We start from the raw sequence: 20030 nt of genomic DNA on the forward strand, positions 1-20030 counted from the left end.
AATTTGAGTTTAATTTTTTAAATTTGGGAAATAAAATTTAATTGCCTTTATAGATACCAAAATTATAAATGCTTTCATGTTACTAGAACTGAACTAGAACTGAACAAGAACTGAACTAGAACTGAACTAGAACTGAACTAGAACTGAACTAGAACTGAACTAGAACTGAACTAGAACTGAACTAGAACTGAACTAGAACTGAACTAGAACTGAACTAGAACTGAACTAGAACTGAACTAGAACTGAACTAGAACTGAACTAGAACTGAACTAGAACTGAACTAGAACTGAACTAGAACTGAACTGAACTAGAACTGAGCTAGAACTGAACTGGAACTGAACTAGAACTGAACTAGAACTGAACTGGAACTAAACTAGAACTGAAATAGAACTAGAACTGAACTCGAACTTGTTATCATCATGAGCGACGACATGGTTTTTACGGGATCAGTAATCAAACAAAAATGGTTGATCTATTCCAACATTAGTATTGCCAGAATCGGAAAGTATTAAATGATATTTTAGTTTAGAAAAATATAAAAAAAAATACATGAATGAAAATGATTCGTTGTGCGTTCTTTGAGTATTTGTTCCATGCATTTTTCATTTTTTAGCTATTTGATTGATGCGAGTATATATGTATGTATATATGTATGTATGTATTGTGCGATAAATACCGTTATATTAAATAGTATATATGATTTACGATTCGCTGTGATATGATCAGTGATATGTTAAACATTTAATACTATTTAGTACCAAAATGTTAGACGAGTATAAATGTATTTTAATATTGCGTATTATAAATTATACTACTTTTATTATTATTATTATTATTATTATTATTATTATATTTTAGCGTTTTTCTTAGTTTTTGGGTTGTTTTTAATATTGTGCTTAAATTCAACATGGACGTATTTAGGGTGATGAGAGTTTGATTGGTTAATAGGTGGTTAAAAGTTTAAAAGTTTTTTGTTTATAAAATGTTGTTATTCTCGTTATTAAAATGTTAATGTGCGAATTTTGTTTAACAAAATTTGTTTATAATCCAGGAAGAGGATATGATTAGAATTTAAGTCGAATGTCTGTAATAGAAGAGTGCTTCAAAAGAATGTATTGATAATTTATTAGGAGTTTCCTACATACAACCTTGCAACACTCTAATGTTATTGTTTTATCCAAATGGTTTGTGTTTCGGGAAGCAAGAGTGAGGGATAAACAAATGAAGGTGAGTTTTCAATGTATAATATTAATTATAATTTTATTGTTTGTTTATTTATTTAATTTCACATATATTTTTGATATATGTATGTATTTACGTTTAAATAGTTGTCTGTTGTTCTGTGGTGTTTTCATTTCATTTTAATTGATAAATTTTTATTTGATTTTATTTTTTGTCTGGAAACGGCAGTGTTCCAAATGGGCAGCATTGTTTGTATTTTTCATTTCTAGTTATTGTGTTATTTTGTTTATAATGATCATCATGTTCAAACATCAACTCGATCGATCGATAGATAGATCGTTAGTCTACCATTTCCATCCATACAATGCTTTGTTGTCGTATGTCTTTCATTCCTTTTGTTTTAAACTTTAGACTAATGTTTTGATATAAATTTGTTTTGTGATTCTTCACATATTCATAAATTAATTTTCCTTAATGTGTGTGTATGTGTGTATGTTTGACGTCTTTAATTAATCACACCTGTTGAAGCAAAATTACTGCTAATTAATGGTTCGCGTGAATTCACAGATGTATTGGATGGATCCAAATGTTGTATCTCATTGGAGAGTGTAAATTCTGTTGAGGTCTCCACTGAGTCATGTTGACTTTGGGTCTGTTCATGACGACGCGGCTTAGCCACATGTGTTGCATCTTTATTTTGAGCATTACCATCGGTTGCTGGATAGCTAGAGACACGCTTTAAAGCCTTTGGGTTTGGATTTTTTTATTTGGATAGGATGTAAAACATTAAAAGAAATTTTTAGTTATTTTGAGTAAAAATGAAATAATATTATATATTTTATAAAAACTAGTGCAAATAGGTAATTATTAAGTGCTAAGCTTATAGTGCATTTAACATTGACTAAGGGAGACATGCAAAAAATGGAACAGAACTAGAAAATATAAGCAACAAAGTGTTCTTAAAACTAGTACAAAGTGTTCTTAAAACGAGTACATATTTGTCCAATTTACAATCTATATTGTATCGTTGTGTTGTACGGTTGTAGGATAAAACCGTACAACACCGATTGTGAATTGGACTATTGGTCTGTTAACAAATTTGCTACATCAGCAGCTTTCTATAATTGGATCCAATTTAGTACAAAACGTAACGTTTCCTAGAGTAACATATCAATATGTAAAAATCGTTTAAATTTGAAATTGTATTTCGAAAGTGACCTTGGGCTAAAGACGAACTCGAAAATGTTTTTTTTAAATTAAAATCAATATTTTTCTTTATAGTTAGAACATTTAGTTTAAATATTAAGTTCCAGGTTTTAATTTTTCTAAATATTTGCCTTTTTTCAAAAAGTAGTCGATTTTTCGGCATTTTAACAAACGTCGACTGTTCTAATGCAGTTTTTTAGACAAAAGTCGATTGTTCTGAAGTAGATTTATAGACAAAGGTCGAATGTTTTAAAGAAGATTTATAGAACTCTTTAGTTACGAAAAGGAACTTCATCTAATGAGTGGCGATCTTAAGCCGGAAGTCCACACTACGCGTCAAAGCATTACGTGCTTTTCATATCTATTTCGCGTTCTACGCTTCAAGTTATATGCGACGCTTTTTAAGCGTAAATTTTTTATTTTAATAAAAAAATTCCTTTTTTCTACAGCTTTTATATATTTTTCATCATTAAACTCATTTTATTTTATTCAAATTGAATAATTAAGAATATTAAAAGTCAAAATCAGCTGATATGTTCGTTTGTCGCTTGTGACGCTTATAAAAGTATATACAAATATACTTTAAGCATTCTACGCCTTTGTGCTTGTAATTTTCAACATACAAATACATTGATTCTACGCATAAAATGCGATAAAGAGTAGAACGCGTCGTGTGGACCTCCAGCTTTAAAGTGGAAGTAGTCTTCTGTCAAAAAAAAGTTGAAGTTTATTTTCATTTATCAAGTTACACACTGAAGTTTGTCAGGCGTCTGGCGCGAAAAGTTTTGCAACTTTTGATGTGTTGGTAGCTGATCAGGGTTGTATTTTGTTTAATATAGATTAAGAATCAACTAAAATTAAATAAATTTCACCAACAATAGAAGAAAACTATTAAAAAAATAAAAAAACTTAAACTTCGGATTTTTAAACAGTAATAACCTTAAAAACCCCAAATGAAAGTTCAAAATGACGCAAGGTGTGTAACTTGCAGCGTAAAACGCGGTGCCGCCTTAACGCGTATTGTGTACTTCCACCTATAAGCAGAGCTCTTTTTCTTCTTCCTTTTGCATGAATTAGTCCAAAATTCCTCAAGTTATTTCGAATATTTTTTCAATTTATCTAACTTCCACCAAATATGTTTGAACAACTGGAAGGGTTCCCGATATAATATCACATCGCTGAGCGTTTAAGAAAACACATATAGCTATCGAATACAATCTAAATAAATGCATAAATTTAAGAAAATTGTAAAAATTCAATTATCGTTTTAAACAAATAAAGTTTCTACCTCTACACCATTGCCAATTGTATATGAAAACTTTCCAATTGAATTTCAGAAATTTCTAATTATGTTTCAGAAATTTCTAGTTATTTTTCAGAAATTTCCAATTGTATTTCAAAAATATATTTCAGAAAATCTTAATTATATTTCAGAAATATGTTTTTTATTTCAGAAATTTTTAATTATATTTCAGAAACGTCCAATTATATAACAGAAATTTCTAGTTATAATTCAGAAATTTACAATTGTATTTCAGAATTTTCCATTATTATTTTAGAAAAATTTAATTTAACTTAAATAATAATTCCAATTGCTTATCAGAACTTTCCTTTTATATTTGAGAATTTTCCATTTAAATTTCAGAAATTTTACATGAAAATTCTGAATTTCTGAAGTAGAAATGAAAAATTGTGAAACACAAATTAAATTTTTAAAATACAATTGGAAATTTCTGAAATACAATTGGAATTAATGTTTAAGTTAAATTTTCTGAAAAGAACAATGGAAAATTTTGAAATACAAATGGAAATTTCTGAAATACAATTGGAATTTCTGAAATATTATTAAAAATTTCTGAAATATAACTAGATAGTTCTGAAATATAATTAGAATTTTGTGAAATATCAAATATATTTCTTAAACATAATTAAAAGTTTCTGAAATATAATTAGAATATTCTGAAATTCAATTTGGAAAGTTCTGATATACTATTGGAAATGGTGTAGATATCATGCAAGGAGGCATTTCAAAAAATGATGATAAATTCTAAAATGTTTATAAATTATGAGAAATTTAAAAAAACACATGCATTTCTAAACTAAAAAGTTTAAAAAAATTTCAAAACTAAATTTCTTTTTGTTGTCTTTTGGTGGGTGCAATACGTACAGTATTAAACACTTAAAGGTGAATTAAATTAACGTCTATTAGCATAATTTAATGCAATTTTTGCTTGGAGAGGAAGGGAGGATGCTTAAACAATTTACATAAATTATATTAAGTGTAGTTATACAAAAGATATTATTATTATCTTAACACAATATGCTTTGTGATTTCTTGTGCATATTTTTGTTTTTTTTTTTAACTATAAATATACAAAACCTTATCGCTTAAAAGATCCACGGCATTACTAGCTGAGATAGATTCATTGACAGGACAAATATTTTTACTAGATGAAAACTTTTTACGTTTCTTTTTTAAAGCGGCAATAGCAGTAAGACCTATCAAGCGTCACATCAAAAGAGAACAAAAAAACGAAAGGGAAAACAAAAAAATAAAGTCACATACCTTTTCATTTTTGAAAGAAAAAAAATTTCATTCATTCATTTACCCGTAGTGGTGTGAAAGAAATGTGTACCTGCTGTGGCACCTGCTACACTCACACCCGGTACAATATGGTTGGGTGTTAGATGATCCTTATTTTGTGATAAATTATGATGACGCACCTCATTGGGATTGTAGTAGTTGGAACCACCACAATTTTGTGAATATGTTACCCGTACTTGACCGTGTACCGGTGAAGAGTTATTCGAAGAATTACAAACAGAATCCTCGGACTTGGAACGTCCTAACATTTTCGAAACATTACCCACTTTGGCGGCCTCTATCAAAGTACCCCATTTCTTTTTATGACCCGCTATACGTTTGTTATAGGGTTTTAAAGTGGACTTATTGTATTTGTTGGTCGACTGCACTGTATTCATGGTGGTAGTCGAAGACAGAGTGGTTGGTGGTGGTGATTCCATACTACAGCTATCACTGGCACAAAAAGTGGCCTTTTTATGCATAAATGTTGAGGGATGAAAGAGATTCGAAAGTGTTGAGGTTAATATCTCATGTTGTTGATCGAAATTATCCAGTGAGGTGGAGAATTCGGCCACCGGAGCCAAGGAACCGGTTGAACCCGGTGGTGCTATGTTGAAACCTTTCATTAGACGTCGTTCTTTTTGACGATTCTTTTTACCACCAGCTTTTAAAACAAAGTATTCATTAAAAATATGTTTTTAGAGATCATTTAAGGTTTTAACTTACCTCCCCCTTGTCCTGATGTAACATTGGTATCCATGCCACTGTTCTTGAGTATCTCCACTAGTTCACAGCGGAATGCCGAAATATCTTGTTTAATTTCATTGACATCATCTTCGGTAACACCTTGAGATTCAGCTTTACGTTGTTCTACAGTCACATAACGTCTAACTAGATTTCGCATTATTTGCTGATATTTAAAATCACGATCATTTGCCTGTTGGGCTTTACGCTGAGATGGGAACAGATAAGCGAAAATATATATTAAAAGTTTTGGTTTTCTTCTCTAGCTGTTTGCTTACCCTTATTGTCTTAAGATGTTCTCTTCTGGCTGCCGAGGAACCACTACAGAACACTCTCCTAGACCATTTAAATGCATACCATATTGATTTTGGCGTGGGAATTATATTGAAAGGCGGTGGACAAGTGCCACCCTCTTCAAAGTAACTAATCCATAATTTAGATCTAGCAAATTTCCATTCAACATCAGCACGTTCCTAAAAAAGTAAAATCAACATTATTACTTTGGTTTAATTACAGAAATTTAGGAAGGATTTTTTTACCGATATCAATTGATAGGAATGATTCATCATGGCTATTAAAAGATTCAATAAAACCACTATATTAATCACAGAATAAGTGCCAAACATAAGCATGCCCCAGAAACGGGTAAAAATCTTAATGCCATCCAATTCAAAACTATCCAAATCGATTAAACCAAACACAGCCCAGAATAGGGTTTGTGTGGTCTCGAAGAGACTATTTATAACGTAAAAGACTTCATATATAGAAAATACTTTAAAATTACAACACAAAACCTACTTGGAAAATCTGCGCCACACTATGCAGGCATTAGGATCTGTGGTACCATTTAAGTTAATCAAAACATTATGAGGTGAAACCTCAGGACAGCGTTTCTTTTCCAAATCAGCATAATACCTAATGAAAATATATTTTCAGAATCCCATTCTATATGTATATGTATTTCCAAATATATATGTATAACCACTCACCACAACAATTGATTTAGACCACTGCCAAATGCAAATAAGACCAGAACATACAAAAAGAAAAATTTCATAATATCCATGACCATGCGTGACAATGACACCTGCAGTGGTCCCAAATGTGGATTTACCGAGAATATGTAAACCAATTTGAGGCTACTGAAAATGTTGGCCGCACTAAAGAGACCTTCCGATATAAGCATTGGATCCCAGGTATCCCAACGCTCACGCGGTAGATCGGTTGCATGTGGATTAGTTATCATTTCTTTTTGTACTTGAAAAAATGATACGACCCTTAAGGCCACCGTAGCAACGTACAGTGAATTGGTAACAAAATCTATAACATTCCACATATCATTTAAATACTCCTGCAAACCTACATCCCACAATTGTTTCACTTCGCTCCATATTAAACCTATAAATTTGGAAAATTATTGCGAAATTTTATTATTGCTAACAAATATTCTTAACATTCAACTTACCACTAACCCATGATAGTATTAACCATTCTATAAAGGTGGGTTTAGCTCCTCTTTTGGTGGGCAATTCTTCCTCCTCATGTACCATAGAATTCGAATCGGACCAAAACCACCAGCCACCAATAAATGTCTCAATACGTTGTGAAGCCAGCATTAATAAAACTAAAGTTAAATGGTTTTTTTAGCTCTTTCTTGACAAATTTCAGTTAATACTTACACAAGAATGTAAAATATGAGGCACTATGACATATAAATTTTATAAAAGGTTTTCTCATAGTTTGTCCAATACTAGAGTAAGGTGCCAATATGTAAGCCAATGAGAATATGGGAAACATCATACCTAAAATTTTAATTTAATGTTATTTTCAAGACATCTTTAAAATTATGGTTTTTCTAAATAATACCTATTCTTATTATATCCAATGCTTGTAGAGCCATATTTTTGCGCCGGAATCCGGGTAAACCTTCATACCATATACTAGCTAAAAGTTGCTGTACATTAGGATGGGCAACGAACTGAAATTATAAAACATTGTAAGTAGTTTTTTCATTAAGAAATCGGCTGTAGTCCGATATATTCACTACTTTAAAGAACTTGAAAACCCACAAAGGTAAAGTTAAGTCCACACCGTTTTAAACTGATTAAATGTACTATTCTGTAGTTAGACCAAGTCGTCTATAATCTAGCCAAATCTATCTATCTATTTATTTATCTATCTATCTATCTATCTATCTATCTATCTATCTATCTATCTATCTATCTATCTATCTATCTATCTATCTATCTATCTATCTATCTATCTATCTATCTACCTATCTACCTATCTACCTACCTATCTATCTATCTATCTATCTATCTATCTATCTATCTATCTATCTATCTATCTATCTATCTATCTATCTATCTATCTATCCTCGAATTAAGTTGGCTCTACTCTCTACTCAATCAAGTCTCTGGCGGAATAATATTTTTCTATTTCTGTCGTCTATAGTGAATTTTACTCCAGTCCATTTTTTTGAAATGGCAAACTCTCGTCTCATTCTATCTCTTACCTTCTTCTGCCTGAGTTTAATGGCTAATTTTAAGCGATTTAAATGCATACGTTCACCATGTTCATAAACTGGACCGGTAGGATCATGATTTAATAAAATTTCCAATTCATGAGATGTACGTGTATGATCTAGTAAAGCTGTAGCAAAATCCTGGCATTGTTTACGCAATTCCTGATATTCATTCTGAAAATTTTAAAAAAATTAAAAGAAAAAACATTTTTACAAACTGAATTTCTCTTCTAAAACCTTAAATTCATGTTCCAAAAAACTTAAACGTCTCAATTCCCATGACAATTCAAATGCAGTTAAAATAGGATCTTTAGACGACAAGGCAATCAGACTTGGGCTGGCCAATGCTCGGTAGGCATTAATGCGTGAGCGCGAATGACGTAAAGAGTCTTCTTGACGAGATTGAACACATTCATCACAGCCACAGCTGGGAAAACGAAAGATGAAACATAATGAAAATGATATAATTTTAAATTAAAATCTTAGTTACCGCACATCATGAGGCATGGGTAAAACGGCACCACGATCTAGTAAAATTTTTATAATTTCATAATTATCACGATGAGCAGCCAATATTAAGGGTGTTATATCGGGTGTAAAGGTAGAGGTGTCCTCCGATGAAGATTCCCAACTCTAAAGGAAGTAATGCTAATTAATTATTACACTAACTAAATGATATGAAATCGTAAGAACCCACATGATTTCCCTCACTATGAAAGGTGACATTCTCATGATCCAATAAAACTTCCACTGCCTCCACAAACTCCTCCGATATGGAATGTAGTAAAGCATCTTTAGTATCGACATTATAGTTAATCAACAGTTCGACCATTTCTAAATTTTCATTATCAATGGCCATTAGCAGAGCGGTACGGCCCAAAGGATCTACACAATTGATATTGATGTTGTCGGTATCTTGGGCTTTTTGCAGCATACGACGAGTACCTGCCATATCACCACGTTCTACCGCCAACAGAAATTTCTTTTCTTCCAATGTCAATTGACGTATTTCCTGATGAGGCCTTATACAATTCTCCTCCTCCATCATGCCGTGTATACTGTGGCGCTAAATAAGAGAGTAAAAATAGAAGAAAAGTTTAGTTTATATTTTTTGTGTTTAAACAAGGTGTGTGTATGTGTGTTTTTGTCTGGGTGTGTTAAGTAAAAGATACACAAATCGTAGACCTGAAGGTCAGGTCACTGTTATACAGCTTCACATTAACTTTATAACATTCAAACGCTACAAACGAAGCTAACGTAATGTATACACATACACATGTATGTATATCTGTATGGATTTGTATATAAAATTGTAAACATATTATTTACCTTGACCCTTTTAGCCGGTTCTATCTGCACACTAATATGTCCCGTACTGTCGGTGCCATTGGATTTCTTTTCAGTATCGGAACCAGCACCTCCACTCCCGCCACCACTACCACTGTTAGCATCAGTGCCATTTTTGATTTTACTTAAAATGGGTGCCAACACTGATTTCCTGCGTGCCGGGCTGACAAAATGTAATTTTTTTCCTTCTTCTGCAAAAGAGATTGAAAAAAACCAACAAAATAAATACTTCGAAGTAATATTATCAAGGATCTTTAAGATTTCATACGATTACACATACATACATACATATTGTGAAACATCTTGCTACATGACATTGATTACACTGTTGATAATGTTGATTTTTCTGATTGAATGGTGGAAAATTTGCAACAGATTAATTTAAAATCTGATTTGTATTATTGAACTTTATTTTCCAATTTCGTTAGAAGGAAGCAAATAATAATAATCATGATGAGAATGAAAAGTCATGTTTACGCATATTTAATTCAAGGTTTTACTTCTACATTAGATTATTTTTATGACAGTTGTATATGCGAATATGTAGAACCTTGTATTACTATTACTTTAGAGATCTTGAAGAGCATATGAATTATAACAATTTTTGACACTTATGAGTTTAATTTATTAAGAGATGAACAAGTTTAATTTATTGTCGATAATACTGTGTGACAGCAACACCATAGATCTTGTTGAGTCGATCACCCATATTTCTACAAAATAGTGGTCACCGGACATAAGTAGGTTTTTAGGAACTATAGTCATTTTCTGAGTCGATTTAGCTATGTCCGTCCGTCGGTATATTCGTCTGTCCGTCCGTCCATGTAAACCTTGTAATCAAACTACAGGTCGCAATTTTTAAGATAATTCAATGAAGTTTTGAACATAATCCCCTATTTAACATGGTTGAGATCGGTCCATTATTTATCCTAGCCCCCATATTCATCTGAACCCCCGAATAGGGCTTTTAAACCTTGTAATCAAACTACAGGTTTGCAATTTTTGAGATAATTCAATGAAATTTATCACATGATCTTCCATGTTACCAGAGACGATGCCTATTGGAAATGGTTAACAACGGTTCATTATTTCACCTAGCCCCCATATACGAGAACCCGGCGAATAGGGTTTTTAAGTTCATAATTATGTTTTATATACTTACTCGTATCTCGACAAAAAGCTACAAAACCAAGTTCTTTACTAGCATTTATGATCCTAGTGAATTTTATAATTAAAATTAAAATTGGACTTAAATGTCAACAATTTATTCAACAATATATGACTTAAGTATGTATGTATATCTGGGGCAGTGGCTTATTATGAAAACTAAATCACATTTTACTTTTTGTAACAGGTGTGGAGCATTATATGGTCGTCCTCGCCCGACTATAATTTCTTACATGTTTTTATAATTTTTTTGACCGACACTTGTATATTTAAAGAATTCTTATTTTCTAAGGCTAACAAATCAATCGAATCTAGGTCAGTCGGAAGCTGATATTCCCAGGAAAAAGACGCAATATCTTCGTATACTGAGAAGAGAAATAGATCTACATGACAGCGACTTAGTGCTAAGGACCTTACGCAGAGGTGAAAAGACATTTTGAAATTTTACGTGCTTGTAACCAATTGACACCAAAGTGGGTATATTTTTTGAATAACATCCGTTGTCAAAATATGTACGTATAGTTGTAAAAAAATATAAGAAAGACTCGAGTAGCTGTAGCCCGAGTTCGTAAGGATATCAGAAACTATAACAAAAACATCTTGTTTCGAACGCAAAGAGTTTTAGCAGATAAATGAGTCCCAGGCACCAGATGGTCTAGAAGTAGTACTCCTTGAAACTAGCACGTTCATTTCGTACATGCAGAAATATTGTAACGCCAGTTCTTGAACGAGATGGGCGAGATGCCACGCCCATTTTAAGAAAATATTAAATTCGTATCTTTAAGATAATATAAGAGTTAGAGTCCTCAAATTTTGTAGGAGCGACTTTAGTGTCGATATGACGGATAACCATTAGGAGGCGTGGCACCTCCCATATAAATGAAATACAAAAATTCATTAATCTTGGAAACTATTACAGTTAGAATTTTAAAAATTTTCACGAGTAACTTTAAAATCTATGTAAACATTTGGAGAAATAAATTGACGGACTCCCATTAGGGGAGCGGTACTTTCCATATTAATAAATTACAAAAATTCGTTTATCTGGAAAACTAATTAAACTAAATTATTCGAACTTTGCACCAAGAACTTCAATATTCATCTGAACATTTTGGAGAAAAAGGAGCAGACTTTCATCACGAGGGGGGTCTTGAAGCCCCCATATGAATTAAATAGAAAAATTCGTATATCTGAGAAACTACTAGAGCTAAAAGAGACTTTCAAAGGGGGGGCTTTGCGCCTCCCATATGAATTAAATACAAAATTTCGTTTATCTAGGAAACTAATAGAATATGATTATTTATTTTATTTATTTCTTTATTTTGCTTTTAGAGTAGCGAAGCACACTGGGTATAGCTAGTGCTTAATAAAGTTGTTGGTGGTTTATTGTACAAATTTTGTATGAAAAATGTGCGGAATAAACCTAAAATAAGCTTTAAAAATCTTTATGGATACGGGGGTTAGTGTTGATACGATTAGTATACACAATAATAAAGTATGATGGAAACAGCTGTTTTGACTTAATAGGACTTGGATTTCATCCGTACGCTTCTACACCAAATTTTGACAGATCATATTACTTGTGAGCTTCTGTAAAGGGGACTTTAATAATATTATTGTTATATACATAAACACACAACAAAATAAAATCAATGATTTCTCTTCTCTAAATATAATAAATTATCAAAAATTGTTGATTGATATATAAATAATTGAATTTTTCACCACAGTAAAATCCCTAAGTGACCAATAATAAAACAACAATTGTTTAAAATTTATAAAAAACTATAAAATTTAGAAATTCTATAACATTTGGAATATTTCATTAAGGTGTTATTGGGTTAAGCGTCTGTCTGCCAGTCAATACATATGCATGTACATATGAAAAATAACAAATGAACACCTCATCTTTTCATTGAAGAACATTGAAACTGTATTTCCAAAGTATTTTTCTATACATGTTGTATTGGTATTGGATTGTTTTGTAGTTGTTGTTGTTGTTATTTTTTTGCATTCTACATAAATCTGGGTCAATTGTTGCATTTTTTGCATATATTAAGAAATTATATAGTACAAAAAGCCACTCACGACTGTTAGTAAGGGCGTGTGTGTGTGTATATACAAATATTATATACACATACATATATATATTCAGTGACTAGAATATTATTGAAATTGTGGGAGTAAAAATAAAGGGTTATAAATTAAGGTGAGTCACTTATTGTTTTAGCCCTTTAAATTAGACATGACCAAATATATATAAAAATTTAAGTTAGTTTCTAAAACTAGATTCCAAATTATCATGGAAACTCAACATCCAACACAGAATCAAGAAGGCAACGGTTGCCTACTATACTGTCGTAAGATGTTTGGAATAAAATGTGGACCCAACATAGTTAAATAGATGTACACAGCTATAGTACGTCCTAATCTTACATATGGATCTCTTGTATTGTGGACTTCAACTTGGAAGAAATATATTGTAGATCAGCTATACAAAGTTCAGAGATCAGCATGCATTGGGATAACAGGTGCTCTAAGAACTAGGTCCTTCAGAAGATCTGAACAGTATATAGCACATCCTACCTATTGATCTTTATTATGGCCATATCTACTTGCAGCTCAGCACGGCTTTACTCGTCCGAAAGTTGGAAATCAAAAACAAATGGACACGCTAAGATTTTAAGCCAATTACCTCCAATCTTCAACCAACCGCCGATTATATTAGCCCTGACTTTGATAGGGTTATTAAAGTGAGAGTTCCTTTCAGGAGCGTGTGGTGTAGGGGTAACCTACCGAGCGAATATACTACCAGAATCTTTACAGATGGTTCTAAAATGAGCTGTGGTGTTGGTTCTGCGAAGACGCTGGGATAAATATATCTCACCGCCTTCCGAACAACTGTAGTGTCTTTTAAGGTGACATATTTTCGATATTGTCAGCATGCAGGGTACAACACTATCTACCTAATATTCGTGGCAACATAGGAATTTTTGTCGATAGTCAAGCAGCACTTCCCTCACTAAATTCTTATACTACCACTTCCTTATTAGTTAAGCAATGCAAGAAGGATCTATCAAGGCTGGGTCGCCTGTCTGACATTACCCTTGTTTGGGTCCCTGCGCATAGAGACTGTTATGAATATGAACAGGCAGATGAGCTTGCTGGAATGGAATCTGCTCTTGATATCTCCAACGCCGTTCAAGTAGCAACCTCGTTAGGTTTTATCAAGAGTAGTATCCCCAGATTCTTTCTTTAAAAGGCTGAAAATATGTGGAATAACCTAGATACATGGGGCCAAGATATTGTGAAATGTTGCACACCTTATAAAGCGAAGCAGACGGGATATATCGAGATTATTAGCAGTAATGTCAGGACACTGGGTGCTAGGCAGACATGCAAGTAAGCTTGGGCTAACTTTCAATGAACACTGTCGCAGTTGCAAAGACAGGGAAGGAAAAAAACGGTCTTTCATCTTCTATGTGAATGTCCTGCTCTATCTGTGAAAAGGATAAGGCCTTGGCAGCTACTTCATATCTAACCTTTGAGAGATATCTGGATTTAAGCTTTATAATATCCTAAGATTTCTCACTGCTACAGGCTGGATCTAAAATTGAAATATATTACATCTGAGTAGAGTGGTACAGTCAAAACAGTCTAGTCCGATCTATACTCTAATCTATAAACTGTACTATAATCGAGTCAGTAGTCTGAAGTTAAGTACAGTTGATAGTCTGGCCTTTATTCTAGATCCTAGACTAAAGTATAGTCTAATCAATAATCTCAATTAGGATCTAGTTTATAGTCAGGACTTTCGTTTATAGTTTGACTATCACTTCATTTCTGGACTCTAGTAAAGGAGTCTAGTCTATAGTCTGGACTAAAGTTTGAATTTTATTCCTGATTATATTTTTGTCTGTAATCTAGACTATAGTGTAGTCTATGTCTCGGCTACATTCCATATGTTTGGTCTATAGTTTAGTCTATAGTGTGAACTTCGATATAGTTTGGACTATTATCAAGTTTATTGTCAGGGCTATAGTCTAGCTTGGACATTAGTCTAGTATATAGCTTAGAATCGAGTTTAGTCTAGTCTAGTTTATAGTGTGGACTAAAGTCTTGAGCTTAGTCTTTGGAATCTATTCTAGTATATAGTCTAGACTATTGTCAGGTATATAGTCCAGTCTATTATCTGCACTACAGTCTAGTTTATAGTATGCACTATATTCTCTCTTAGTCACGGCTACAATAGATAATGCTATTGTCTAGACTATAGTTAAATCTAGTCTATAGCCATGAAGGTGGAAGTACACAACGCATATAACAAGTTACAGGTTACACACTATTGTTTGTAACGGGGCAGACGCGAAAGTTTAGCAACTTTCAACTTTTGACGCGCGATAAGTTTAGAACTCGTAAAAAGTGTTGCCGCCTCAACGCGTGTTTTGTACTTTCACCTTGACTTATGACTAGTTTTTGTTTTGTACTATTGCCTATATTGTCGAAAAAAGTCTTCTCTATTAATCGATTAGGAAAACGGAAATTAAATCATCTAACCATCGCAGTTGGTCCTTTTAAAAAATATCCAAAGTAAACACTATAACAATGATGTTATTAGTAGATAAACAACAACCACAAAAACTAGAAAATTATTTATCACTATTTGGCATTTAAATGACATTGACACTAGTAGAGATTAAAATTCAACAGCAAAACAAACCAATAGCTTATGAAACTTTGACAGTAGGAAAAGTTAAATATGAACATATAACAAATAGGTAAACATATGTATGTATGTACATACATATGAACACTGTTTTTCTGAAACAAATTGTGACAGATATTTTTATTAAAAAAACTTTCTTATATAACTGTATATACAGATTTTTATTTAAGTTAATATTTAATCTATTTATAAAGAAATTTTTTTATTTTAATCAAAAACTTCTCTTATGCTTTTCCTCTTAAGAAATATGGATATAAAATTTCAAAAAAAACTTTACTTAACTTTTTTATTGTTTTAACATAAAAAAATGTTCGTACGTGTCCTTATTATTGTCGTGCAATGAACTTTTTTTTTTTGCTCTTTACCAATACATTTTAAGTCGAAAGCATGTGTTTGTAAGAATAGTTGAACTATACCAATATTAGAGAAGTTGTCATAGGTCGTGACTACAGGCTTTTTTTACTATTTACCTATATACATACATATGTATAACACATATTGGTTGCATGTCAGTGGTGGGAAATTTTGTTAAGGTTGATTTTCGAAAATATTAATAAAATTTCATATAGAAATTCAATACGAAAGTAATGAAATGCTTTTACAAAGAGAAATACTATCATAAATAATTTACAATTCATAATTATAGGTTATTTTAATTATTAAATTTGAGATAATTTTGAAATTTTCGAAAATTCGAATTTGATTTCGAAAATTCGAATTTAATTTCGAAATTTGAAAATTGTTAGAAATATTCATTTCTGATTATACAGTTCATTAGTAAAAATTATTTTAAGCTTAAATATTAAAATTGACACAATTCTAAGTATTTCGAAAATTCGAATTTAATTTCGAAATTATAAAATAAATAAAAATATGCTATTTTTAATATAAATTTTACTGTTACAGGTTATTTTAATTTTAAATTTAAATTTTGAGATAGTTTTGAGAATTTCGAAAATTCTAACTTAATTTTGAAAATTTGAAAAAAAAAATAAAAGTACGACTTTTTGTGGTAAAGTTCACCGTTCTAGGTTATTTAAAGTTTAAATTTAAAAATTTGAGATAATTTTGAGAATTTCTAAAATTTGAACTTAATTTCGAAAATTTGAACTTAATTTCGAAAATTTGAAAAATAACTAAAAATACACCTTTTTGTGATAAAGTTCACTGTTCTAGGTTATTTTAAGCTTAAATTTAAAATTTGAGACAATTCTAAGAATTGCGAAAATTTGAACTTAATTTTGAAAACTCAAACATAATTTCCTAAATTTGAAAATAATTTTAAACCGATTTTAGATAAAAAAATTTAATTTTAAAATAATTAGCAGTCTGGAGTTTGAGAATAAACGGTCTGAACCATTGTATTGATTATAATCTAGTGTATTGTCTGGACTAAAGTGTACAAGAGTGCAGTATGGACTATATTCTACATTATAATGTAATCTATAGTGAGGACTAGAGGCTATAGTTTGTAGTTTATACTAGTATATAGTTTAGTCTGGACTATTTTCTGGTCTGGTATATAGTCTAGGCTGAAGTCTACATCATAGTCCGGTCTATTGTCTAATATACAGTCTGCACAATATTCTAGTCTAAAATCTGGGGACTTTAGTTTATTTTATCTGAAAAATGTCTGGACTACTCTCTAGTCTATATTTAGACCATAGTCTGTTATATATTCTGGACTATAGTCTCTTATATAGTATAGGATAAAGTTTGAAGTATAATGGAGCTTACTGCCTGATCTAAATTCTAGTTTATAGTCTGGACTATAGTCTCATAAATAGTCTGGACTATTGTATAATGCATAGTATAGTCATTAATCTAATCTATAGTCTAGTATGAACTTTTCTCTATATATTTTGGATGATAGTCTACTATATTTTAGTATTTAGTATGGACTAGAGTTTTATCTACAATCTGGACTTGGGTCTAGTTGATAGTCTGAACTATACTCCACAGTTTAGACTAGAGTTCGTTTCATATTGTAGTCTATAATTTGGAATAATGTCTTCTTCTAGTCTAGATTAAAGTCTTGTCTTGACATTAGTAAAATCTATATTATGAACTATATACTACTCTATAGTCTGGAATATAGTGTAATCAGGCGAGGTTCCAAAGGGGGAGGGAAGGTGAAAATTATGCGATAGTCTGGTCTATAATTTTGATTATAGTCTAGCCTATGTATGTACTATATTCTAGTATTTAGTCTGAACTATAGTTTTATCTGCAATATGGACTAAGGTCTAATCAATAGTCTATATTCTAGTCTATAGTTTGGAATAATGTTTCAGACTATATTCTAGTATATAGTCAGAAATAAAGTATTATCTATTGTATGAACTATAAGTTTATACTCTGGACTAGGGTTCTATAAATTAACTTTTGAAAAATCGAACAATCGACTTTTTGTTGAAAAAGTCGAAGTCGGCTATTTTGTTCCAAAAAAGTCAACAACTAGACTATAGTCTATGAAAAAAGTCGAAAAGTCGACTATGTAAATGAAAATCAAAAAAAGTGTAAAAGCCGAAATTCGAAAAGTCAAAAAAAATCATAAAAAGCCGAGAAAGGTCGAAAACTCGAAAATTGTAGAAAAAAGTCAAAAATAAGCGAAAATTTTAAAAAAGTGGAAAGAAGTCAAAAACTCTAAAATAAACAGTCGAAAAAAGTCGAAAACTCAAAAATAGTAGAAAAAAGTTAAAAATAGTCGAAAATTTTAAAAAAAGTGGAAAAAAGTCAAAAACTCTAAAATGGTAGGAAAAACTCAAAAAAAAAGTAAAAAATAGTCGAAAATAGTCAAAAAGTCTTAAAAAGTCGAAAAGTCGGAAAATTGAAAACTCGACTATTTATAAAATACTAAAAGTCTAAAAGTCGACTTTTAACTAATTGAAAAAAGTCGAAAAATAGACTTTGCATAAAATGCAAAAAGTCGAAAAGTCGACTTTTAACTAAATGCAAAAATTCGATGTTTCGTTTTAACTATAGAACCCTATTCTGGACTATAGTCTAATCTAATATCAGTATGTACTATTGTCGGGACTAGAGTCTAGTCTATAGTCTGGATCCTACACAAAAGCATCGCAAATGATTTGCTAGAACATTCGGTAAACATTTGAAAGCTGATGGCACAACTCTGTACAATTTAACTTAAATAAAATTCAACTCTCATCGTATTCACATACTCGAAACTATTCACCAAGAATTTTTAAAAATTAACAGAAAAAGGACACAATACAATACAAAACTTGTATAGTTTGTTATCTATTTATTGATTGACCTGGAAAAAAATAAAACTTAAAAAAGAAATAATAATGAACGAAACGTCTGCCAGTTACTGGCGGACCATAAACAAAAAATTTAGTTAAGAAAATAGTAGAAATGGTATAGTTAAATTAGTCTACAAGAAAATATGGCACTCGGTACTTAAGATGAAGAGAAGAGAAAAAACGAAGATATTTCAAGTATTTTTGCACTTCAAATCAACATCATTATTATTTCTGCCGCAAAGCAAGTGAATAGAAAAGAACAAAAAAAACTTAAAAACTCATACTGCATTATTATTTCTATAAAATATAGAAAAATTACTTCCATCACATACACTTTGAAATGCTGCACTCTTAAATTCCCATAAAATAGTTCAGCTATTGTTTTAGAATAGTTATAGTAAAGGAAATAGTTATAGGTACACTTATTCTATAAAAAAAAACAAATAAACAAACATAAATTCAAAGAGTTATGTTAATATTAAAATTCTACCACAAGTTGTTTGAATAAAAAAAAAAACAAATTACTTTTTATAAATTTATCCGCAATTACTTTCAACTGTACCTATTATAAATTAACTCACTTCCTCAAAGAAAACGAAATAAATAAAAACACAAAATAATTGTGAAAATTTAAATATTATAAATTTGTTTAAGACATTTCTAACAATATAGTTATTATTGCATGAGAAAAATTATTAAACAATTTTTCACCGAAAAAATAATTGAAAAAAAAAAATTATTTTGTTTATTTAATTATGCCAAAATATTGTTTAAAATAATGAAAAGAGTGGCGTTTTTCATTTTTATTGTTATTTTTATTATTATTATTGCCTATTGTATTGTTTTGAAATATTAATAAGTTTTAATTTATGGCAAATAAGATGAAAAGATTGCCAAAATGTGAATAAACTTTATTTGCATTTTAATACGTACCGCCTTCTTCGTTGGCTTTCACTTCGCTCCATTTAGACAACTGAAAGGAAATTGAAAAATACGAACAAAATCAAACAGATGTTATTACATGAGTCAATGGAATTCTTTTAATGTATACAAATACAACGATTGTTTTTTTATAGTTTTTGCTTTCAAGAAATATGGCATAATTTAAGAATATAATTTTTCTTTTAAATATTTGATCATATAGTTCGGATGTATTAAGGTGATGAATGTATCACCAATAACGTAATTTAATTAACTATATATCTATATATCTATCTATCTATCTATCTATCTATCTATCTATCTATCTATCTATCTATCTATCTATCTATCCATCTATCTATC

At 30.9% G+C, this 20030-nt stretch overlaps 1 protein-coding gene across 2 annotated transcripts; it reads right to left on the bottom strand.

The window, feature by feature from the left end:
* Positions 1-324: 324 nt before the first annotated feature.
* LOC111686428 (transient receptor potential-gamma protein) lies at positions 325-19713 on the bottom strand. Of its 2 annotated transcripts, XM_023448787.2 has the most exons (17): positions 19680-19713; positions 9570-9778; positions 8938-9306; positions 8731-8873; positions 8478-8667; positions 8232-8414; positions 7583-7694; positions 7396-7518; positions 7182-7340; positions 6706-7114; positions 6515-6631; positions 6256-6451; positions 5995-6189; positions 5699-5924; positions 4998-5636; positions 4769-4887; positions 325-1927 (listed from the first exon to the last, which is right to left on the bottom strand). In XM_023448787.2, exons 3-17 carry the CDS (start codon positions 9286-9288, stop codon positions 1688-1690), a joined length of 3402 nt encoding a protein of 1133 aa, XP_023304555.1. In that variant the 5' UTR covers positions 9289-9306; positions 9570-9778; positions 19680-19713; the 3' UTR covers positions 325-1687. The 2 variants fall into 2 exon arrangements, with proteins under 2 accessions (XP_023304555.1, XP_046812493.1); XM_046956537.1 differs by lacking the exons at positions 4769-4887; positions 19680-19713 and having other exon boundaries at positions 1798-1927; positions 4955-5636; positions 9570-9705.
* Positions 19714-20030: the final 317 nt, after the last annotated feature.

This window comes from Lucilia cuprina, chromosome 2, assembly GCF_022045245.1.
Source record: "Lucilia cuprina isolate Lc7/37 chromosome 2, ASM2204524v1, whole genome shotgun sequence".
NCBI classification, from domain to species: Eukaryota; Metazoa; Arthropoda; class Insecta; order Diptera; family Calliphoridae; genus Lucilia; species Lucilia cuprina.